Below are 25,130 nucleotides of genomic sequence, written 5' to 3'. Positions count from 1 at the left end.
AGGAGGTATATGCATTGATAATAAAACTAAATGTGTATTATATATTTCTCCATGAATCTAAATTAGGCAATAATTTCAGGCAATAATAATAAAGAGGTCCTAAGCCAAAAGGGTTCATTTACAATACTGACAACCCTTTGATCATCAAGCATACATCATAAACTCCAAGGCTCTTACCAGGTACTGATAGATGCATGGCAGCAGGACCACATCAGTCAGTGTGAAGTACAGCCCTTCAGCAAACACATGCTCCAGCGGAGGCAGATCTGTGGTTTTCACTTTTCTGATCTCAGAGTTCTCTCTGGTGGTCAAAGCTGGAACTGAATCTACAGACAGCTTGGCCAGAGCCGCCCTGAGCTCGAGTCCATCACAGACCTGAGGTGACTGACCGGGCTGGGTGTCAGAGTCTGTGTTCCCTTGACCTTCAGGGGACTCATTCTTTTCATTCTGTCTCTGCTCTTGCAGTTTCTGTCTCCGTATTTTGTCATCATTGTGGACTTTGACAGGCTCCGCTAGCCGTCGCTCTAGGGTGAGGATGGAGAGAGGCAGCTGCTGATATTGATTTGTGGGATTTCGGAGGTGTTCTTCTACAGCAGACGGGATGCCAATTTCACACAGTCTGGTCCACTTGCTCACCTGAGAGTGAGGGAAGAGGATTAAAAAGATTTTTGAGATCTCTGAGGTCAAATACAACACTCAAAATTGAAAAAGAAATTAGATGTTGTGCATTACTATATTGATGTTTGTCTATGTATGATGCTGCTGACACTATTATCAGAGCCTAACTGACATACTGAAAGAAAAACTAATTCCACCAACCCCGCTAGTGTTGTGTGATCATTAAAGAAACATATAGTAAAAGTAATTTTTGCCAACCATTGAAATTTCATCAGCTAAGAAAACAGAGTAAAATAATACACACCCACAAAAGGCTGAAGAAGAACAAGCAATTTTGATAACTCTATTTTATGGTTCTTGCACAATTATTTGAGTTGAATTAGCTGTACAGAGTTTATAAGCTGATGTTGATTTCCAGCTGACTTTTCTAGGAAGAACTGCTCCATTTAAACCCTAATCAATATCGATTCATTCTTCATTTATTATACGAAACTTTGATCTTCATTAAATGTTCAGTTGTATTCTTGCCAGTAAACAAAGTTCACATTTTTGCATGTTCAGCTGACCTGCTGTGCACCCACAAGAATACTTGGTTATACTTGCATAAATACTTAATTGTATTTAATTAATCTAAAGTGTACTAATTGGATACTGTCCCAGTTTTTTTTGTTTTTTTTTTGTTTAATTAGTACCAAATAACACAGTCCTTCCCAGGGAGCTTTGTGTGAATTTAAAGTTTCATATCAGTTCCTTTTTAGGACATTATAGGGAACTATGGGACCTGTTAAATTAGTGTTACTGTGATTTTGAGTAACTGCCAACATGCCAAAACACAAAGGTAGGTCTTAAAATATAGTGGTTTTTAACACTGCCAAGTGTTGTTGGAGTTCTACCCTTTAAAGCTGCTTTCCCTTTTCCACGCATCCCACAAGTAGGTGAAGTTGTGCCAGAAAGCCCCACTATGTGACTGATGCTGTGACACATTCAGTCTTTTTCTTTTTGGTACTTTGGTAATTTGTTTCTCTGCTTGCCACTAACCTCAGCACAGGCCTTCAGACATGTCTTCTTGAAGCCCAGCAGTGCCAACACATCATTTCTGGAAGGGTCAGCTTCAGTGGTCTTGTTGATGATGTGTCTCAGGACCACAGCCAGTCCTGCCCTGCAGAGCCTCCCAGTCTCATCCAAAACTGCAGGGAGACGACAGCCCCTCACCAACTGAGGCAGATCCTCCAGCTGGACGTCACACACGTGCAAAGACTCTGGTAGCTGACTCCTCAGTGACTGAGAGTTGGCGGGTTTGGTGAAGACCAGAAAAACTTTGAAAGACTTGCACTCAGAGTAGGACAGGAGAAACAGGACAATAGGGGTGTGCAACGGGAGACGCAGCTCCTCATTTTGGGAACAAACTTCTAGAAAGAGGGAGGCTTGCTGCTGCTGCTGTACGTCTGTGTGCTTCATTATGGATAATACTGTGGAGAAAACACAGAGGGGGGAGTTAGCACGTAATTAGCTTGACAATGTTTTCAAAGTCAGACTAAACAACATCAATAAATTGCTCAGTTTTGTGCATTTTGAAGCATGACAGCTAAGGCATGATAGCTAAAATACCGTTTTAATTCTGGCGCATAAAATGATATTAACATACTCACAGCAGCTTTTTAAAATATGAACGTATGCACCGTCAATTTCAATAAGATAAAACCACGTTGTTTTGATACACGCTTCCTAGCACACGCAGCACAGCTTCTTCTTTCCTTTTACTAAAGCTAGGATAGCTACACAGCGCCATCAGCTGTCCATTTTAAAAACTTCAAAAAAAATCAAAACGGAAATACATATTTTAAAATGCTAAATCAATTTAAAGAATGTTTCAATTATACGTGTTGGATTTTAAAATATTAAATACGCAGTAAATTTATGTAATAAACCTCAATAAAAAAAACATTTTCATACGAGGTTCCGCGCAGGTAGATTCCGGACATATTTAACGGTTGCGAGAGCTGTTAGTGCGAGAGGAAACGCTTCCCCGGCTGTTCGCTCCTGTGTAGGAAGTTTACAACCGTCGGTTAACGAAAATACCGGCGTAAAAGGGCAAGATTTTACCAGAAAGTGTGAGGTAATGTAACCAAAGAGAGAATAATAAATTGCGAACTTGGTTTTATAACGGACAGCTGGGGAGGAAAGGTACCTTTAGCCATTGTGGAGCTGCTACAGTGCTCCGTGTTTCTGGTCCGGAATAATAACGTTACAGAGGAACCAAATCAATCCAGTGTTATCGCATGAATCTCTTTATATAAAACCCGAAAGACGGAAAGGGGACACGCATTATGGTATATGAGACTCAACCAGAGGCGTGGGTTACTTCAGCGCATCTTACCTATGAGAATAATGTACAATTCGCACGGAAACATTGATCATTACAGGGCACGTTGATGTGAACATACAATAGGGTACATTGGTGTAAGTGAAAAATCAACACTATGAACAACAGTCTGAGTCAACCTATTGCAACGGTTCTTTCCCTTAGAGGTTTTTTTGTGGCCTGTTTTCTCCTCTCTTCTTTCTATTTCAGTTCAGTTTGTAATAGCGCTTCTTATGCGGTTATTTTTAATGGTTGTGGTCATCGGTGTAAATGTCTTTGTCCATAAAACACTGAATACATAAGAGGCTCAAACTGGGGTAGATTGCACTGAAGAAAAACAAAGAGACGGTTAAGTTACTAAGAAATATATTTTTAATCTCCCTGCATGTTTTATGTGGAGGGAGAACGGTTCATAAATTTAATTTTAACAGCCCAGTCTAATATAGCTGAATGTGTCGATGCTTTGTTAATATTGTGTTATAGTGTATTGACTGTAGCAGACTGCAGAGATTACAAGTCCTTAAAAAGACATTTTGTCTTTGGAATCGAAAAGAGTTTCCCTTTTTCAAGTCAAATGTCAATGCAATGTTTATATCTAATGCAGCTTTTATTTAGTCTAAATTTACCTTACTTTCTTATATTTAGGAATTCTGTCACTTGCCAATCTTGTTTTGGGATGACCTTAGCAGTGGTATTTGACCATGCAAGTTGTAACTGTAGCCTGACATAATTTTTTTGACTCCTAGTTTAAGTCATGGCTGGACCTGTCAGTTTGGAGTTGGATCCCATCTTCCTTAAGGGACTGAGCTACCTGCACTCCAAGAGTAAAGATTCAGCTGAGAAACTCAAAGCTCTGCTAGATGAGTCCCTTTCAAGAGGAAGTGATTCATCTTATCGCTCATCACAAAAAGTAAGGACTCCATCATGTCTTTATGTTAATATAGTTTCTTATTTTCTTCAATTTCATTGGTTTGTAATCTATGGAACTAATTGCCAAATACTGTATATTATCATTGCATATCTTCAGGATATAGAGGTGTCCAAGGTGTCTGTATCAAAACTCAGCTTAAGTAAACAAGACTCCAAGTCCTCCTCCAGTTCCTCATCTTCCAGCAGCAGCAGCAGTGTCAGCAGCAAATCCAGCTCGGAGAAGAGCAGGAAGGAGGGAGAGAAGAGATCCTCTGAGAAGGTACAGGGTTGTGTTTTGAATCTTTTAAATAAGAATAAATGTAGACTCATGTTCCAGCAGAATTTAGGACCACACAAAGAAAGTCAGTATCTCTTTTAACACACTGTTGTCTTTGTAAATCAACTCTTGTAGTTATGAGTTTACCTTGGCATTTGCTTTGCATTTTGCTTGTCAAGTGCCAATCCAGTTTGGCTGCCTGTTAACCTGCCTGTGAGATGTGTTGCTCTGTAAAATAGTGTAGCATAAATTGTGAAAGTTGTTAAGTCACAATCACATGTGAAACTAAATATATACATTTCTAGTTTTAGAATTCCAGTGTAGAAAGTTGAAAAACAAATGCTATATGTTTGTGTTTTTCTTTTCAAGTTTCTTTTAGTCCTACAGTGCTATATTTCAGCGCTACACAAGAAAGACTAAGCCGATTCATACAGTTCAGGTCACAATTGATCAGCAAGATGGGGTAATTAGAGTTAAGAGTTTTGCTTAAAGTGCAGGAAGAACACATGCATAACTCATGTAGGACAGTACAAGATGGCTAAAATCTGACAATGCTGTTGCTTATGGCACTGATGCCAGCATGCGTTGTACAAACTAACCTCTTGCTGTCTTAATGACAAACAGGTCAGGGTTGAAATGGGTGAGGTAGACCCTCCGAAAAAGCCACGTTTGGAGAAACAGGAGAATCGTTCCTCTCCAATCACCGTTCAGACAAGCAAAGACCTCCTGCCAAACATAAACGACAACGATGAGACAAACGCTGATGACTTTGCCATGGAAATGGGTCTGGCGTGTGTAGTTTGCAGGTATGTGTTAATTATTAGCAGATAAAGTAAATGTAACTTCTATGTATGTAACGCCCTTTAGGATGTCGGTATGTATTCTGTCCAATTATTAATATTATAATCTGCTTAATCTTTTAGGATGGAAAGCTTGGAGGATAACTCAGTGTGTTTTTCTATTCACATGTTGACTTTGCTGCCCTATTTTTTAATTACCAAAGACAAATGACAGTGACCATGGGAAACCAGTTGGTGGAGTGCCAGGAGTGCCATAACCTGTACCACCAGGACTGTCATAAGCCTCAAGTGACAGACAAAGAAGTTAATGACCCACGACTCGTGTGGTATTGCGCCCGCTGCACCAGGCAAATGAAACGTATGGTGAGGAATGTTAATTATATTCCAGTATCTACTCTGTGCTCATTTGGAGCACATCATCACTGATAAGATGACTAGTCAGTGCTGTTAACAGGTTCTGGTTTTGTTTCCATGGTCTAAAACTAACTATTTTGGTTTGTCCACAAGGCCCAGAAACCTCCACAGAAGCCGTCCCCTGCCTCTGCATCTTCAGCACCAGTTGTAAAAGATACACTAGTGAAAAAGGCAGAGTTTAAAACTAAGCCCGACACAGCCAGCACCTTCCAAGCCTTCAAAAGAACAGAAGTAAAGGTATGTGTTAATTCATTACAGTTATCTCAGTGGATTAGACTGTAAAAACATGCAAGACTGTATGTATACAAGTCAAACTGCTGAATAGTTAACAAAAATTTTGCCAACCTTTTTGATTTATAATCATTTGTTGTATATTATTTATGTTCCTTTTTCACCCTCACATCAAGCAAAAACTAGGATTCTGCATCTTTAAGTTATTATTGATAGCAAGTGAGAGAAGAGCAATTGCTGTCAATGTGCAAAACCGCTCTAAAAGGCTTCTGCTGCTTGGATAGTCTACCAGTACACTATAGTTTATCCAGAGGGAATGAATTTAAAACTTTTCAGAGGACTTTAACTTAGTGGAGTTCACCACCAAGTTATTTTGACAGAAAACATTTTGCCTTGTAGCCAGCAATTTCATTATGTTAATACAAGCTAGAGTGGGAATGCTTTTTTAAGCACAAGTATTGCCCAAGTAGGCAAGTTGAGGCATTATCTAGCTTGCAGATAACTTTCACTGATTGACATATCTTGATACATATGTATTTGTTTTACTACACAGTAATCTGAAGATATGTTTATTTGATATGTAAGCCAAAGAATACTTTGTTATAGTACATTATAAATAGAAAACTACATCAACTGGTGGTAACTTGTCTGTATGTAATGTATCAAATATGTTGCCCTCTCACAATGTGTTTTCCTTTAGGGATAGCTTAAAAGCAAAATGTCACCCTTCACACGTCAGTGTTTCTGATTACATTATCATGCATTTCTGAACTTCTTTTTTCTGTTTAGTGGTATGCACACTAGGTGACAAGCTAATTGTACTGATGCATATTTTATTTGTACAAAGTGTAGTAGTTGACAAATTGGACTGTTAGTGGGGTACACCACAGATAAATTATACCAATTAAATGAGGAAATGCACTGAACCTTGCACAGATATGATATGTATTTAAAGGTGGACTATTTATCTTGCCTTAAATAGTAAATGAGCTACACTCATTTACAAAATATGAGCTCTGCTGGTTTCTCTCGCTTGAAATGTCACATATACCTACAAACATCAACCTCATTGAGAAGGGCATTGCAGAAACTATGGATTGCCTGTCTAAAAATGATCATTTCAACACAGTCACACTGATGATAGTGCATAGACTTTATCAAACAATTATAAACACTTGTATTCAAGTGAAAAGATGTTGAAGTCGGCATCAAAAATAAAAACATTAGAATTAGAAAAGATGGTAAAAATCTGTTCAATTGGTTTTGCGCTGTGGTAATTGTGGTAACTGTATATCATTTCATGTAGACATCCACAACATCAGCCAATCCCCCCAGCGGCAACTCCTCCTCCTCAGGCAGTGGTCTTACAGGCTGGGCTGCATTCGGCGCCAAGACAAGTCCTTCACTTCCTGCCAGCTCCAAACTGGGTTCCTCAGGAGCAAGTGGGAGCAGCAAGACCTTGACCACTCCCTCTGGACAGAAACCCGTCGGGCTGTCTGGGCTAGCGGGAGCAAAGTCTGGACTTGGGGGCGTGAAGATGCCTGGGGGCGGCAACGGAAACGGTTCTAGCCAGGTGCCTCTGAAACCTCCTCCACCCCTGACACTGGGTAAGCAGCCACTGAACCGGTCATCAAGTGGTGAAAGTCAAGGAAAAGGTTCTTCTTCATCAGGGGCGGGCTCCCCGAGTGGCTCCCAGGCAAGCGCAGGAGGAAACGGAGGGTCCAGCAATAATGGAGGAGGTAACGGCAACAATGGAAATGGGTCAAAGGCTCCACCAGGGGACAAAGCACCAACATCCCAAGAGTCCCAACTTAACGCCATGAAACGGTTACAACTGGTGAAGAAGAAAGCAGCACAGAAGAAACTTAAGAAATGAGTGGAGGTAGAAAGAAACAAAGAGGAGTAGGAGGTGTGAGTGAGTAGAAAATAAAAGCTTAAACAGTGTGGACTTAGTTCCAGAGCATTATGTTTGGATTACAAGTCTGTACATGGAGTAACACCATCCATTCAAATACTTGAATCTTACTTTGTGTAAATGCTGCTGGACTCTGTGTGCCTCGTTATGTCCTAACCAATGTAACCAGTGAAAAAGTGAAGTCACTTTTTATCAACAAATGTCATTAAATATCCACATCTTTTCAAACTGGATGGCAGTAGCAGTGACTATATAGTGTGTGAGTCATTCTATTCTGCGGGACACATGGAGAGTAGATCACATCAGTTATCATAGAAGACATCTTTATTCATATAATTGATAAAATATAAAAGACATTTATAGATTTCTTTATTTTGCATTTAGATATCATATACTTCATTTGTAAATCATTTCACATATAACATTTACTTCATCTATAAATCATTTCATATATAACATTTACTTCATCTATAAATCAGTTCACATATAAAAATTACTTCATGAATAAATCATAGTCAATATAAACTCAACACTGTAGTACAAAGTGCTCAGTACAGTGGCCAGTATTTTCCTACCATTACCCGTGTTTATCACAGATTATTGGTCAAGTCACATTGGTGAGCTCTCTTATGATCTTCTAAAGGCAAAGCAGATTTGACATCAACACTTTTGGTATGAAACATCTGATAAGTTCTAGTGATGCCTAGTGCAATTGTCACTTTCACAAAGCAGAAATGCAACACGATTTACAGTCAGGACATTCTGTTTCAATGATGTATTAAAGTTTGTTTAAAATGCTACAGGTTGATGTTAATTTGGTCTTCTGGATGGTTTGGTTTCTGGATATCCTATGCATAAAGACAGGGGCTCTATTTATGCGTAGGACATCCTGCCAAGGTAGTTAGCAGGGACATATCCCTTCTGTCCATTTGCCTCAGCTAACCACCACTCCTTATTACCTCCCAGGTCACAAAACTTGAGGATGCGGACATGCTGGTACTCCTGCAAGGTCAGCTCCTGGTCACAGCGGGCTTGAAATGCATACACAGCATAGAACTGTGGAAAGAGACATAAATCAGACGGCATCAGAGGTTAAACAAATCTACAAATCTTCCGTTTGAAAAATGGACCATATCTTTGTTCAGCTTACTTTGATTTTTTTTTGGGAAACCATTCAACTGCACAAAGGTACATTTAAGAGCAGCTGACAATTACAAACTACTATTTTGGGGAGAAAAATAACAAATATCAAATCTTAAATTGCAGACATCACTAAAGTGTGTTCTCCTGTAAATCCAGAAGGTGGCACTGTTTATTAACGTTCTGCATGGGCAAACTGTTACTACAGGCCCAATTTTTATTGATTACAAGACACCAATAAGTGTCATGTAATGATGAAGATCAGAGGGATATTAGGTAGTCATAGTGGATGAAGACATGACTATAAGGAGGACAAAGCCCAGGTGTTTGTTGAAGCCAGAGTGACAGCACCATCACCATTTAATATCATTCAAGCCATATAATTTCAATGAATGCTGAGATACTGTAAAACTGTCAAATGTGCTTCCACAGCAACAGAACTTCAGCTCAACCTGTTTATATACATACACATTACAGTTTTACTGTCTCTCTATAGTAACAACCATCATAAGGTGGATGCTCCTCTGTGAGGACACACTAATGGCCCTCTGAAATCCCTGTTAAAGTTACATTGCTTGCTGAGCCATTATTTTTATTTTAATTATGAGGTGTGTAGTGTCTCAGTTCCATCCCTTATGTCAGTGGTTATGAACTTTTTTGGCTCGTCACAGGTTGCATATGTCTGAACTGTTAGCTGTTAAACCAAAGAATGATTTTCACTTCTCATACTGATTTTTTCAGTAATTTGCAGAGGCCTAAAGAGAGCCGCTTCTGAAATTATGATACTGCTTCGTTTGTTCGTTTTATAATGTGTTTGTCTGTGCACACACTTTGTGTGTGTGTAGCCTTGCTGCAACTGTTGATTTTGCAAAACTTTGCAAATGACATTAGCCCTTTTGACTGAGTGTTCTTAAAGTGTCAACAAAACTGAGCTGATGAAGAATCTCTTCTTTTCAGTTCCTCTTCAATACAGATTTTTTTACCCTATCTCACCAATGCTAAGCAATGCAGTACCTTAAAATGACATCCATATGTTGCAAGAAAACAAAAGAATCACATATAAGGCACAATACACACCTGCTGAGCCTCTTTGTCCAGTGTGTCCTCCTGGTCTTCAGGGCTCTCCGGCTCCCCCTGCAGTCCAGAAAGGGTTGAGCTGCTGTCGGTGGTGTTAAGACTGAAACTGAGCAGGCTGCTGCTGCCACTGCCTGACACAAACAGGCTGAGGTCATCGAAGTCCTCATCCGCCATGGCAGGCGGCTGCTGCTGTTGCTGCTCTTTGGCCATCTGGCCTGCCCGCTGCGAGTCCCTCAGAGGGTTGTACTGCTTCAGGAATGTGGAGTAGACATAACCCTGTGTACCTAATAGTGACACAACAGGACAGTTTGTCAGAATGCCTGAAGTCTGGTCAGTTTTAAAGTTGGTACACCCAAATTCTAAAATTCAGTATCTAGCCATGGGGATGATTTTTGTTTTTAATTTGTCCAGGTTTTGAGATGTCCATCTCTGAGATGTCTGCCTCCACCCCAATGCAATTGGACGGATGTTATTCTCTTTTGGTAACACTTTGTTTTGCAGGTCCCTTAATTTTATACTAATTTTCTGGAAATTTGCAGTGTAATTTGCCAGTATGTAAAGGTTCATTTTTAGGGAATGTCACAGAAGGGGTAGTGCAGTTTGTTACAAATTATAAGAAAAAAACAGAAAAAAGTGTTAAATTGGTTTAGTAGGTAGGTACCTACCTAGTTTTGTGTGTTACAGATTATTTCTTGAAAAAAATCTATACATTTCTCTTATACTACCAAATTACAGAGCCTAAGCTACTTTTAGGAAATTGTTGAAAAAAATGTCCTGGAAATTAGTAGGAAAGTAAGTCTTCTATATAGCTCACTTGCTGTAGCCTCATATGTGAATATAGATTGCTTGACACACAAAACTATACACTAAAAAGTATGTTTTTAAGAATTGTTAAGAATCCAATTTACTATGAATTTTTCAAATTAAAAACATATAATCCACAACTTTTTTCCATTTTCTTTTCTTTCTTTCTTTCTAATTTGTACCAAATTGCACCAAAATGTTTTTCTAACTATTAACAGTTATATACATACCTGCAAATTATTTGTTTCGTTTTTTCATAGTTTGGGTGAACCAAACCTTTAAATCTAACAGTCTAACAGTAAAGTAATTACAGAATAATTTAAAATAAAATAAATGGCCATAATTTCTAAAGGATAAACATTAAGACTGAAAGCTAGAGCTACAGCATTTGCTTACACAATCTTAAATCCAGTTGCAGTGAGACACCTGAAGAGTGTGTAAATATGAGGCAAACATATTCATAGTGTTGATATCAACAGACGAATGAACAACTTCCTGGGAAAGCTTGTAATCCCAGAGGAAAAGACAAGTCTGTGAAGAATGTACTTCGTACCAAGAAACGTACACACTTTTTTTTCTAGACCTCATGAAAAAGAACTTGTTATTGCAGAGTACAGAGAGGCATACAAACGGCATCTCTCCATCCTTGTTTCTGAATACCCAGAGGGAGAGGCTTTGTACTCTAACACTGCTTACAACGTGCAGTGGTTTGTTCCAAACAAGACGTTGGGATCGCAGGTGCCTCAGCGAGATGTAGAGGGAAGATGGAGACAAGCTATGGAGTTGGCCCTGTTGTGAGGCAACCATCTCCAGAGGAAGGCACAGAGGTACCAGCAACCATGACATCACAGGAACTCCTGGGACTGATTCTTGTGTGCTGACTTGTCAGTGTCAGAAAGTAAAGTTTGGTGTGTCTGCACAGCCTCAGTCATCTAATAAATGCAGGTCTATTTACAGAGGAAAGCTATACCTACTATACCTGCAGATGATCTAGTGTGATAACTTTATTCACCTTGTATGTCTTACTAACAGTATGCGCCAAGAGCTACCTCTGCCCCAAGGGTCTTTGTCCTTATGCATGCATACACATACACACACTTGCCTCCAGTGTGAACCAGCCAGCGGCTGCTACTGCCTAATGGGTCTGTGTCCTCCAGCAGGGCCACCAGCTCTCCCTCCAGCAGGCTGAGGTCCTGCTCCTGGCAGCCATTACACTTCCTCTTCAGCTGATACAGACGGTTCAGTGGATATTCTGCCAGCAGCCAGGCACGCTGTTCCTCGGTTTGATGCTGTACCTCTGGCATCTGGAGGACAGCACAACAAAAAGGGATGTTGGTGTAAATATTTGAAGTGTATATGGTGTGTGTGGGCTCATGTAGGCCTGCTGTTGGTTATCAGTACACAAGAGTATATAAATAGATTTACTCAAACGTCCAAGCACAAACACTATGTACAGATGTGTATGCATATGTGTGCACCTTCTACACACACAATCAGGAGATATATTGTACAAGTGTCAAGGGACTGGTACCTGGTAGAGCTATGGGTTGCCAAGTACCCTAGTTAATCACAGACTGGAACTGTTCTCTGTGTCTGCCTTTGATGAGACTTATAGCTCCTCATTTATGACTTGGAATTTTTTCAAAAAATTGTGGAAAACTCAAAAGAATATGTGGAACTTTTGTTTTAACCTGAAAGACTTTGAGTTGTTTCCAGATGCTTACACTTTACACTATACATTATACTAGATCATTTCCCCTGCCACTTTTTTTACCGTAATTTTCTTGTCTCGTTGTCTCTCAAAGCTGACTTTTCGCTCCATTAACTTCTGCGCGTTATCCTTGACAAAAGTCAGATTGTTCAGTTCATCCATGATGCTGTTCTGCACTTCAGTGATGTTTGACAATGGAGCCTGCAAAAGCAAATGTAACACATTTCAGATTAAATATTAAATACACAAAAATTGCAATATGTCTAATAATGTGAATCATGTGAGGGATCCTCACCGGTAGCTGATGTATGGATGGAGCACGGAGTAGTATTTTATCCGTCAGCTCTCTCAGTAAGGCCACTAGATACACCACACAGTTGGTTAGGATAGTATAGGCGGCCATATTGAACCTCTGCAACTCCTCCACTAGCAGGGCATTGAGAGCTTCATAGTCCCTCCTGGCAGGGCCAGGCGGGTCCTCTGACACCAGTGAAGTAGAGGAAGAAGTGGTGGATGCAGAAGATGAGGACGAAAAAGAGGAAGAGCGCTCCAGGCGGCTACAGTAATCCAGTAATTTGTCATAACGTTTCTGAATGAGCTTCTGTGGGGCTGTGAACATGCCCTGTAGGGAGGAGAGGGGGGCGAGGACCAAGCGCTCCATACTGTCTTTCTGGGAGAAGAAAACAATGAGGTGGCAAATGATGAATAGAGATATACAGTATTAGTATTCTGTGGTATGTATTCTATACATAATAGGTACTTTATGTGTTCTTCTGTGTGTTTTATATGATTTTTTTGTAATGTCTGAACTATGAAATCTCTTGTTTTTAGTAAAGTATGCCTTAACATTACCCTTGATAACATAAGAACAACAGAGCTGCTACAGCTTAATTTGCTTGCAGACAAACAGGAGGTTGGTGATGTTGTTCAGCTACAGAAAAACTTCAGCAGACTTATCTATTATAGTGAGGAGCATGTAATGGGTAGTACTATACATAAAATAGAAAGAACTCTTCGTTTGGTGAAAATGTTCTGCTTCCTGAAAGCATCTATCAGTTACAGCTGTCATGTTTTGATTGTGGCAGACACAATGGAGTTCTTCCATACAAAATAAGTCTGTTGCTTTTCTTCAGACTGGTGCAATTGTGTCTGCACCTACTTTGTAAAACTCATTACAGATTTAGGATTGAGGGACTGCCGAATTGCTGCAGCGAAGCACTACTACACAAAGAATCATATTCAAAGGCACAGTTATCTCAGAATTGTGCAATTCGCAGAGAGAGGAGGCAGGAATGGGAAGGTGGCAGGGATACTGCACGATCTACTAGAAAGGTTAGAGGCATAGTAGAAGGGGATGAATATAATGGACAAAAGACATCTAGCTATGGATAAAGTGGCAGACGAGTCACAGTGGGAGAATGGGAGGTCATGAAGGAACAGGACAGAAAAGCAATGACAGACACCAGTACAGATGATCAAGGGAGTTAAGGGAAGAGGGGAAAGCTGAACAGTAAAGTGCACCCTAAATTAAACTGATGATGCAACTGCATACGAAAACAATAGAAACACAATGTTTTGTCATTTTCATTGTGAAGTACAAAAACGGCCATACTTACAAAGTGCTTATAGGGGTCATTGCCATTACTGTGCGATGATCCATTTGTGTCATTTTTGTTTGGCTCCTTGATGACGTTCTCCATGTCCTGGACCTTCTGAACAGCTACAGACACCATCTCCTACAGAAAAAAAACACCAAGAAAAAAAGCCTCAGACCACAAGGATATTTCAAGTGATTTAAATATGCACATGGTACATGCACTTGCACGCAAAGACCTACCTGAGTGTGCTGCAGGTAAAACTGGACATTCTTGACCAGCTGCCTCACAGCTTTCTCCAGACTCCTGAACAGCTTCTCTTCTCTATCAAATATTTCATCTCTCACCTACAAAAAGAAAATATGAAACTCCAAATTTCTACACTTTCAAATACCACTGACTATGCTAATGCAACTTTAGGTCAGAAATTTGTTTTTCTTTACAACTGTAAAAAAAAAGAAAAAGGTAAATTCTCACTCTATTTTACCTGTGGTTCAACTCCAGTGAGGATCTTGAGATAGCCAGCAAACCTATCGCCTTTCTTTCGGATGGAGTGAATGTTGAATTTGTGTAGTTTGCCCCTCAGTGTGCCTTCATCTTCCAGCCTCTTATACTTCATAACTGAGAGTAGATGGGAATATGAGACCAAAATTGTAAGGATTACATTTGAAAAGATATGGAATGGACAGGATAGGAGATGATTTAGCAGGGCAACTAATATAATTTGCACTTGATAAATAGACAGAAATGACAAAATATTGTTTTGTATGTCCTAGTGTTTGTAACCTTACCTATATCCTTGCGTCTCTTGAACTCGTTGATGTTAACATTAATGATCTTGGCAGCAGTGAAAGCCTCTTGCAGTGGCCGAAAGTCAGGGTGGTTTTCAGGTGTGGCCTGCCACAGCTCACTAAGCAGCAACGGGTACTTCATGATCCTCTGGACAGGTTTGATGAGGAGTGAACCCATGTCCAGCAAGTTGGGTTTCCCTCTGTGACAATAAGCATATTATCAATGTAATAATTATAACCTATACAGTATATGAAAGTACAGTAAATCTGGTATGGGATTCAGTATTTGCAACATGTAAAGATTTCATTACAGCGTACTTACTCTTGGTCATAGATTTTTCTGTGATAAAAAAGACAAAATGAAATCACCATTAAATATCATACAATGTTAATGATGATCTTTAGAATATCATGGAAGTTAAAAATAATTTAAAAAATATTTGGAGGAAGTGACTTGACTTACTTCAGTGCTAATACACACGTGGTGAAATGTTGCTTTATTTCTTCCTCTTTTTCATAGGATTTGAGTGACATATTGGCATCGTCATGATGGTAACAATAAATCTTATATACGTCTTCTAAAGCTGCCTTCGCCTGGATGAATACTTCTCCTTCAAATAAACAGGAAACATGAGAATTTTTCATCCAGTATTAACCAGAGATGTAAATGTTAACATATTATAAAATCAGGCAATCAGAAGGAGTGAAACTGGCATTACCTATAACAACTGCTTCTGGATCAGGGTCAGCCATGGCCTCCTGCAGTCTTTGGAGGAGTGCGGCAGATACTTCACACACTGTCTCCATGTTGGTGAACAGCCGATCTATATCTACAACCTAACAGAAGATAAGGAAACTATGGTGAAAATTATGGACTCAATGCGAATAGAGCAATCAAAATCTCCTAATAGTTAATTTTATGTCAAAGTATCGATCAACTTGAATCTTTAGTCACTGTAAAAATGAACTGTCATTAATATTACTTCAACTTATTCAGCACTTTATTTGGATATCGCAATCATGACTTGTGTGTTTGTAGAAAGTCTTCCATGTTTAAAGTGGTAATTTTGTGAAAAGTTGTCTGCAGATGTTCAGTGTCTTGATAAGGGTTCATGTTATGGTTGGTTGCGGGTTAAGTTGGTGAGCATGCACCAAATCAGCCATTAAGTATTGTTAAACATTAACTTTTTGTTAGCACATAGTTGAGCATTAACATTACACTATACAAATTAAATCAGACCAAGTAAAATAATATAATTTAAACAAACTACAGACTATTTGTGCTGTCGTAGTGTGTGTTAGTTGGGTTGATACCACACTGACTGAACCCACAAAAAGTGTGAGTCTTGAAAAGCATCTACCACCATCTACCTGCATGTTTCTTAGAGGCTGAACCACCTCTCTGATGCACAGTTCCAGGTCAGTGAGGTAGTCCTTTTCTGTCTGCATAAGCTCCTGAATGACCTTTGCCCTACGGTTCATCTTCCTCAAACGGATCTCCTCTGGGTCCAGTGCAGGGGAGGGGGGAGTTGACAAGTCATGTGGTGTCATTTTCTCTGAGGGAAAAAGATAAATTATGGTAAACATAGATGTAAATAAGCTTAGGTGTCATATACCAATTATCCTAATGAGTTCATCAAAGGTTTTACAAGTTCTTATAAAATAATAATGTAAACATAAACCTACATTTAGCTGTAAATCTGCATTTTCCAAAAAGTATATTTTTGCCAACATTTCAAGCCATCTGTGACACATATGCATCTGCTAAAATGCTGGTAAACACCCTGGCCCTGTGGGCTGTGCATGCTTGGAAAAACATACATCTCTTTTAACACATCCGCTTGATGCCTGAGCAGCCATCGATATTTCACGGTGATCTAATTATTTTGACTGAAGCGCCAAAGGCCTCACTTAACATGCCAGTCAGGCTCGCTACTCTTTTTTTATTGCTCTGCTGCCTAATCAGTCTGTGACTGCTCTGTGCTTTGCATGGCAGGCAGGAGTGTCTGTTCAGAGGAGAGGGATGCTTCCTCACTGCCTAATCGACGCCACGCACCACTTCCTCCTCTGGGGGGAGAGAGTGATGAAGAGAGAGAGAGGGAGTGAGTGAGTGAGTGAGGGATGGATAGAGGCAGGGAGGGAGACAGAAGGCTGCGAGGCCCGTGTCAGGTTACGGAACTAATCGTGCCGCTGATGTAATGCTACGGCGTGCTCAGGCATTCCATCTGCTCAGGCTGGGAGTGCGGGGGGGGAGTGGCACACAATGATGAACACACACCTACATATGCAAAGACACACACATGCTGACACGGATTCACACAGGTGCACAAACACACGCACATATACGCAGTTATGCTTGTACACACAAACCATTTCACCATAGTCCATCAGACTCAGCTTACTCATTTCCCACACATGCACAAATACTGTATACGCACATGCACACACACACACACACACACACACACACACACACACACACACACACACACATACAGGTTAACATGCATATGTATTAAACATAAGTATGACCTTATATTCGGTTGCATCATAGGCACCTTTTGCACAAGAATACTATAGTACTACTAACTATTAGCTATCTGGGAAATGACCCTTCGCATTTACATGTTATTTTTGTATGTGCTGTCATTAATTCTGGGTTTTGACTCAGTCTAATTTTTCAACCATGATAAGCAAAGCAGGCAAGTAACAAAGACTACAAGGAAGTTGCACTGAAAAGGAAAACAAGTATGGCAGGTGCAGGGATGTTAGACATGATAATGTACAACTATCTAGCTCTGATTTTGTTTTGTTTTTCATAAGAATACAAATGAAAACAATTTGCAATTTGCAGAGATTGTGAATGTCACTACAGTGTTGCTGTGAGGGAACAGTTTAGTAACAAGAGGCTGAAAGCCTTTTAGTGAAGCTGAATAGAATGGGTCATGTGTTTTTGCCCAGTGATCAGTACTTTCTCACGAATGCGAACACTGTACAGATTGTGTTCACTGGCAGGGATCTATTCACATTCTGCCTGCAATACTGTGCACATTTATACCTTGCATTTTTCTTGATCCTGAGATACAGGAATACAATGAACACCTGCATAGGTGAATCATCAACTCGCTGAGAATTCCAACAACAATGGAACATTATAAACTTCACAAAGACAATACTCATTAAAGGACTATTGTATTCAGTTGGAATGCATTGTAATGGTGTTCATGTTTATGTGTCCTCCTCTTTACCTTGATACAGATCACAGTTTACAGTAATACTTGTTTGTACAGACAGTTTAGCAGTCATAGTCGATCTTAGTCCTTCCCCTCACCTCGGTTGTAATTCTTACCTTAATGACCAAAGACAATTTAGAATGTCAGATCAATAAAGAATAACAGCTTTCTTGTGAGTTCAACTTCTCAGGCTATTGTATAGTAAAAAAACAGCTTCTGTAATCTCATTGTATATGGCACATTTAAAAGACAATCATGTCTGTCATATGATTCTAACAGAGGTTTGGAAGAAATCCCTCTTAAATATATTTCTATTGATTACAGTGGAACAACACTCTACATTATATCGAGTAAGAGCATCAGAGACACTTATAGGTATTTCTAGCACACTAGTGGAAATGTTATGTAAAAGAAGTATCACATTCATGTTTCAACAGTATCATGAAGTGTCACGTGTCTTCACAGGCTTTGAGTGTGAAAAGAAACCCCAGAATTTCTGAAAACCCCCACCCGTGAGAAAACCTGACCTGGTTGAGGTATCTTAGTGGCTCGTTGTGCAGAGGCATATTCTATTTTTAATTTGAAGGAAACAAATGTGGTTTTAGCTCTTTTCATACATTATAAGCTTTTACTCCCATCTCTTCTTGCCACTGCACGCCGCCTGATTGTTGGAAATTACATAAAATTATCTTAAAAGCATTTTGCACACTGTGAAAGTTGTCGTGTTCCAACCTGGCCGTGAAAAGATTCCTACACACTAACACATCACAATTGTACAAAAATGTATTATAGCCTATCAAGACTCAGCAGCAGATCCAAACTGTACTGACTTATCCTTATCCTTTCCTGTTTGGTGAAATATGGTTGCCAGCACAGGAGTTCCCATGAAAGTGGATACAGGGCTTTTCACTGCTCAGGCCATTGAAATGGATTCAACAGACAGCCCCAGAACAGAATACAAGACAAGGCCTGGTGTATCACGTATCGCCATCAAGAAAAATGACACGTTAGACTTTGCCACATAGCAAAGTGCACAATGGGGTTTTATCACTGTGCATACTTAGAATATGTCTTGTCTATAAAAAGGTATGTTACAATTCATTGGGTATACCACAATGAATGCCACAAAATGTTTAATTCAAAAGTCTTATTCATACATCAAGGTGACACACACACAGTGCTCAGTCTCAGACAATATAACACAAGTAACAAGGTATCTGCTCCGTGTATGATTAGTGGATGAGTACACAGGAATATCTGTTTTATTACTGTCCCTTCATGTGAGCTCTGAGCCTGTAAATCGTCATCAGAACTATTATATTTAGTTACTGTAAATAATTAGACACAGTGATGTCATGTTGTCATGGTTCTGTGGCTCGACCAACCTGTCTGACAAGCAGATGAGAACACACTGTCAGGCAGCAGCTCACATGTTTCCTCTTTCAGTGAAGTCATCGTTCTGTCAATATTTGCAATGGTAATACCACTGTAAATATGTAATACTGCTGTCAGGTGTGAGACTAAAGTCAAACAGGTGGGGTGATTGGTTTACTGAAAACACCCCAGTGTTTTTGACAACCCTCTCTGCCATGATCATGTGGGTTGGTCAAGAAAACAGAAAGTGGCAAAAGAGTAGAGAGTGTCTCTATTTCAGGTAAACAGAGCAGCTGCTGATAAGGCAAGTGTGTGTGTGTGTGTGTGTGTGTGTGTGTGTGTGTGTGTGTGTGTGTGTGTGTGTGTGTGTGTGTGTGTGTGTGCGTGCCTGTGCCTGTGCGTGTGTGTGTGTGAAAGTTATCTTATCAGTGCAACACTAAGTGAGAAGTAGGCTATACTTATAGTGCCACCAGTTATTTTGGCATGTGAGTTGTATTGTTCATAGAAAAGGAAATAAGGAACAAGTGGCACTGGAAAGTCTACATACTTTGGCTTGATCTTTAAAAGTAAGCCCCTACTGACACAGTGATGTCAGTCATTTTGGATCAAGTGCAGCATTCCCAGTCACTGACTGCACTCTGGACAGGTGAAGCTAGTTTTTCTGAAACATAGACATTTGTGTCTGTAAAAAGAGTGTCTCAGCAGACTGTGATGAGACAACAAACAGCTGACTTTACTGTTTGTTTTGTATCAGAACACGTTTATTTCCAAATAATTCTTACTTTTCAGGTCAAACAGTACATCTATTTTTTAATCATTATCATTATAATCATTGTAAACCACAAATGCAGAAATGCCTTCAACTTCTCTTTCAATAAACTTAGTAGTGAAAAATAAAATAAGTCCTTCTTCACACGCCACCAGCATCTAACTCTTGTTTACCAGCTGGTCTGGAACACTTCTAAAGCCACTCCTCTGTGCCTGAGTTTGGAGCACAGTTTGCATATGTGGCTTCATCCCTGTGGGAGTATCTCCTGCTCAACACATAGTAGCACAACAGGTGCCCAGTATCCACTGCTATAGAGCGGTGGATACTAGAGCTGTGTGTGTGTATGTGTGTGTGTGTGTGTGTGTGTGTGTGTGTGTGTGTATTACATTTTTGCCCTCAGGCCATAGATTCTGCCCTTGCGGTCCATATATAGTGGACATATTAGTCTAAAAGTTTTCCTATTCCTATTCCTTAAACTTGTTCCTGTGTTGTTCTTGTTCCTGTTGTGAACAAGTTCAAGATGTAAAGAGACTTTTCGGTGTTGGCTCACGTGTGTTTAGATTGTTGCCATAGTTTTGACCTCTGGGGAGGTCATTAGCTGATGTACCTTTAAGTTTAGCGCTGTACTCCGTCTTGTCAGACTGACTCCTCCTCACCAGCGTCCCCAGGTTGATGTCACCTTTGGCCATGTCATCAGCCACAATAGTGTCCGTCTTTCTCCTCTCCAAGTAGCGCAGGAACACAGGCCTGTTCCTCCTCTTTATCACTTTCTCCTTCTCTTTTTCCTTCTCTTTCTCACCCTTGCTGACCTCCTTGGGATCCATGGTGAGGCTGTCAGCTCCCTTGTGCTTTCTGATCAGGCAAGGAGAAAAGAAGGGGAAGAGGGACAGAAAGAGGGAGAGAGATAGACAGAGAGGGCCTGGGAGGTGCAACAGGTGCACTGTTCACTGTGCAATGACTGCCTGATCTGCACAGGTAATGTAGCTCCTCCCCAGTCAACCTGACATGAGAGCTATGTGGCCACTCCTCTCCGCTGCTGTGCTATGCTTCTTCCCTTTAGACCATTATATCCATCAGAGAGAGAAAGTGATACGATGCACTTTCTCTCGCTCGAAGGTTGAAGGACAGAGCAATGGCAACACTAGAAAGTTTTTTTAATCTCACTAAAACTAAAAATTCTCATAACAAAATTAATTTAACCTCACAGAGACAATAACAATGTGCCAAAATGTTGACACAGAGGTATTTACGTAAATGGTCCAGGTGCTGTAAATCACACTTGGCAATGCAGAGAGTTTTATATTTAGACAGAGATGAATAAGGGAATTTCCAGATCAAATAATATGAACATTTTATGTATGGAAAAAACAAACCCAAAAGTCACATCTTAAATGGCTGAGCTATCAAGTCAGATACATTAAATGGATTTAGCAAGACTTGGCGATGAATTAAATGAATGAATGAAATAACATCACATTTGAATTGCTCATCTAAAAGTTTCAGATCACAATATCCATGTTAGCAAAACTCATTTTTAAGGATTCAAATTGCACTCAGATGTGTTGACTAATGGACTGGGCTGTTATTGGTTTTCAGTGATTCAGTGGGTTGTGTTTTTAAAATTATGAAAATCTAATTTTGGAAAAACTCTTCAAATTGTTATGCATGGCAATTTTTTTTTTCAAGTTTTTGTTTTCTTGTGCAAAAATGTATTCTTTCTAGTAAAAATCTACAAATGTCATTCATGAAAAATGTCAGATCTGGTTAGACAGGTAATTCATCAACACTGAACAGCAACAATGATTTCTGGTCAAAGCAACCAGATACTACCTTCCTTGCCAGAATGAATGAATGGATGCATTTCCTCCCCATTGAAGCACAGGTTATGACAGTTCCTATTGTGTTTTCAGATCACCATACAGTGTGTTCACTGCACACCTCTTTTACTTCCATTTCCCTAGATGCACACATATTGCTCACTGTAACAGGTGAACTTTCACATTGCGACATTATCATTATCATTAGTCTATGTGCGTAAGAACACCTCAATAATTAAATGATTACAAGTTAATTCCTTTGCAGCAGAGTTCAATTGTATTTAGGATAATAGATGCCATTGTTAGCTGTATTACATAACCAAGTGGACTTTGTAAAGTAAACCATACTGAACAATCATATACCCCACAAACACATAAGTGAGTAAACAGTGTGCACTGTCAGCATGGTAATATTTTTTACCCTGAGGGAGCTCATGTCACTCAGGGTGTGGCTGTGCTTGACCTGCTCACAGACAGAAGTGTAATCTTTCAGATGAATTCACACAGCTTGTTTAGTTTAAAGCTTGTTTAGTTAGGCAAAATGACAAAGAGAAGGATACAAATATTGTGCTAGCGGCATGGCTTTCCAGCTGATGAATCGTACTGACTTTGGTGATCCCCTAACTTTTTCCCTACTGCTACTATTGGGTTGACATTTTGATTGTCAGGGAAATGACTCAACAATTTTGGATGGATTGTCATGAAATTTGATACAGATATCCATGCAGAAGACAAACTAACTTTGGCCATCCCTTGACTTAACCTCTTGTGCTACAATGAGGTTTATAATTTTGAGTCAAATCTCTGGGCAACATGTGTATTATTCATGTAGTGCATATATGCCCCCTCAGAATGAATTGTAATAGGTTTTGGGGATATTTTGACTTTTCCTCCATCACATTATCATGCCAAAGTTTCTATTTGTCCAAAATTTTGGACAAGTTTGGGAGAAAATACTTACAAAACTAATGACATCACATCAGCCTGAGGTGTACTTTGTGTTTAGCATTTACCTCAAGCACTGCTGTACCTACAGCCTCACAGAGCGCTAGCATGGCTGAATACTCTTAGTCTTGTTTCAGTATAGTTCCACAGTCATAAGCCTAAAACTGCCCTTCACAGCCTCAGACTTAATGTTCATTGCTTTGCTTTTGGGCACTTTGGCAGAAATTGAGAGATGGGACAGTCATTTGCATTTGGTTTTCCACCCATATCTCCAAGTCAGTACAGAGGTTAGAACTGATACCAAAAAAATGTGTCCTTGAATTTTCTCTTGAATCTTCCACAATCTCTCTTCTTAAAAATGTGATACCACATCCAAGTTCTCCTCCTTTCATCATGAAGTAGTACTTTGACCTTGACCACCATTGTCCAACTTACAGGTTTGCAGTATGAAATCTTTTCTTGTCAACGACAGTGCTGGACTAGTCAAAAATGGTCAAACTTTCAAAATATAAGTGCACTGTTTGCTGGAGGACACTGAACTAATGGGACTTTGTTCTCAGCAGAATCACAGCCCTTTGGCAACATTATCAAAGGCAAACATGCAGTTTAAGATTTTAATAAACCAGCTTTTTATGGCTGCTTCTGATGTGTGTGTCATTTGTTTGAACAGGGACCAAGCTGTACAACAGTAAAACATCAAGACAGATCAAGGCGGCTTGGGTGGGTGTTTGTTTATGGCGCAATGGATGGACTTTGATCTCATGATGTATTGTGAAGATTACCACCATCAAATCCATTCACTTCTTATTGTAAAAACAATAGCATGGCAACAGTTCAGCAAGCCACATACAGCATGGTGGTTCTCAAAATGGAGGCCAAATTGCACAATTCACCCCTGGGTGTGGAAAATAGTGTAGAAATGTAGCATTAGCATAATTGGACAAAAAAGGTCACACAAATGTCATGCCTGCTTTTCTCCTTCTTTGTTTTAGAAATGGTTATATAGATTGATCAGATTAGATTATTATAAATACTACGATAGGCCTACTACTATTATTGACTTCTTTATATTGTTTATAGATGACGAAAACACAGTGATGGGAAAAGAGAAACACAATAAGGCACAATAATCTGGCAAATAATTTGAACGTGTGTGTGTGTGTTGTGTTGTGTGTGTTAGGGGGACACGTTGCCTAGGTGGCTGTAAAATAAAGCTAACATATGGACCAGAAGCATGCTTTATATAATACACTTCCAGTTACAATGATTCTAATATCAAAATAAGTGTAATATTACTAGCTGGGAAGCAGAGGCAACTGAGGTTAAGTGATATAATATATATAATATATATCAAAAACTGTTATGTTTAATTACTCTTTAGTATTCTGAATGTGGAATAAAAATACTGGCATAAAATAATGCAACATTATGTTTTGCTGACTTGATCTTGCTGCCAAGTATCAAGCTACAAATCCCACATAAACACAAAACATACCAAAATGTAATGGGCAGACTGTGATGTGCCTAGTCATGCTCTTGGGAGGATGAACATATTCAATTTTGGACACCCACCCTGAGGCCACAATGTCAATGTTGCACACAATATAGACAGCCTGTCATACATTGAAAGTGCTAAGCATCTTTATGCTCCTATGGTATGAACACTTTTGCTTTTTTATGACCCATCTAGTAACAACATCTTGTCAAAATTACAGCGGACAATCAAGTCTGCAGAAAAGATTCTCAGTGCCGACCTGCCCACCATCCAGGCCCTGTACACCTCCAGTCAGGAAAAGGGCAGGGAAAATCAGTGCAGACCCCTCACACCCTGGACATAACCTGTTCCAACTTCTCCCCTCTGGTAGGCGCTACAGAACACTGTGCACCAACAACACCAGACACAGGAACAGTTTCTTCCACCTCACCGTCACACTTGGGCAGTTAACTCACTGTGGCACTGTGCAATAACCCTGTAACACTACAATACTCACATAGCCTATAAATTATACATACTTATTTCTTTGCACTATTTGTATCCTGTTTACAGGTCACAGAAACTGTTTTACCTGCATATAGTCATTCATTGTGTATCTCTCTGAAGATTGTTGTGTATTGCTGTGTTGTTATTTAGTGTAGGTATATTGAGAGCCGCAAAACCAGTCAAATTCCTTCCATGTGTAAACATAATTGGCCAATAAAGATGATTCTGATTCTGAAAATGAATTAACACACACACAATGAATTGACAAATGCATTTACTTTACTGAATATTTGCCTTATTTCAACTCATTTATTGTTATGTTAGATTTTTTACTCTAATATCCACATTTATTCATCACTGAATCTAA

At 39.6% G+C, this 25,130-nt stretch overlaps 3 protein-coding genes across 3 annotated transcripts in view; 1 reads left to right on the top strand and 2 right to left on the bottom strand.

Annotated features, from left to right (window-relative positions):
- gstcd (glutathione S-transferase, C-terminal domain containing) overlaps nt 1–2,395 on the bottom strand; it is a 47,731-nt gene extending 45,336 nt beyond the window's left edge. Inside the window, exons 1-3 of the mRNA XM_067584816.1 lie at nt 2,268–2,395; nt 1,657–2,087; nt 178–636 (exon numbers count right to left, since the gene is read on the bottom strand). Of these exons, the coding sequence (XP_067440917.1) occupies nt 178–636; nt 1,657–2,076 (879 nt within the window). The 5' untranslated portion in view covers nt 2,077–2,087; nt 2,268–2,395. The remainder of the gene's footprint in view (nt 1–177; nt 637–1,656; nt 2,088–2,267) is intronic.
- Nucleotides 2,396–2,594: 199 nt separating this feature from the next.
- ints12 (integrator complex subunit 12) lies at nt 2,595–7,757 on the top strand. Its single transcript, XM_067584817.1, has 7 exons — nt 2,595–2,734; nt 3,727–3,890; nt 4,008–4,169; nt 4,791–4,972; nt 5,170–5,329; nt 5,474–5,617; nt 6,918–7,757. The coding sequence occupies exons 2-7, from the start codon at nt 3,735–3,737 to the stop codon at nt 7,485–7,487; spliced, it is 1,374 nt and encodes a 457-aa protein (XP_067440918.1). The 5' UTR covers nt 2,595–2,734; nt 3,727–3,734; the 3' UTR covers nt 7,488–7,757.
- Nucleotides 7,758–7,883: 126 nt separating this feature from the next.
- Nucleotides 7,884–20,962, bottom strand: arhgef38 (Rho guanine nucleotide exchange factor (GEF) 38). Its single transcript, XM_067584815.1, has 14 exons — nt 20,628–20,962; nt 16,016–16,200; nt 15,364–15,481; nt 15,108–15,255; nt 14,967–14,984; nt 14,645–14,844; nt 14,341–14,474; nt 14,096–14,200; nt 13,875–13,994; nt 12,554–12,928; nt 12,322–12,459; nt 11,650–11,851; nt 9,744–10,027; nt 7,884–8,582 (listed from the first exon to the last, which is right to left on the bottom strand). The coding sequence occupies exons 1-14, from the start codon at nt 20,842–20,844 to the stop codon at nt 8,400–8,402; spliced, it is 2,427 nt and encodes an 808-aa protein (XP_067440916.1). The 5' UTR covers nt 20,845–20,962; the 3' UTR covers nt 7,884–8,399.
- Nucleotides 20,963–25,130: the final 4,168 nt, after the last annotated feature.

The sequence above is a fragment of the Thunnus thynnus genome, chromosome 3 (genome assembly GCF_963924715.1).
Source record: "Thunnus thynnus chromosome 3, fThuThy2.1, whole genome shotgun sequence".
Taxonomy (NCBI): domain Eukaryota; kingdom Metazoa; phylum Chordata; class Actinopteri; order Scombriformes; family Scombridae; genus Thunnus; species Thunnus thynnus.
The sequence above is the reverse complement of the archived record's forward strand: the minus strand, read 5'-3'. Positions and strand labels throughout refer to the sequence as shown.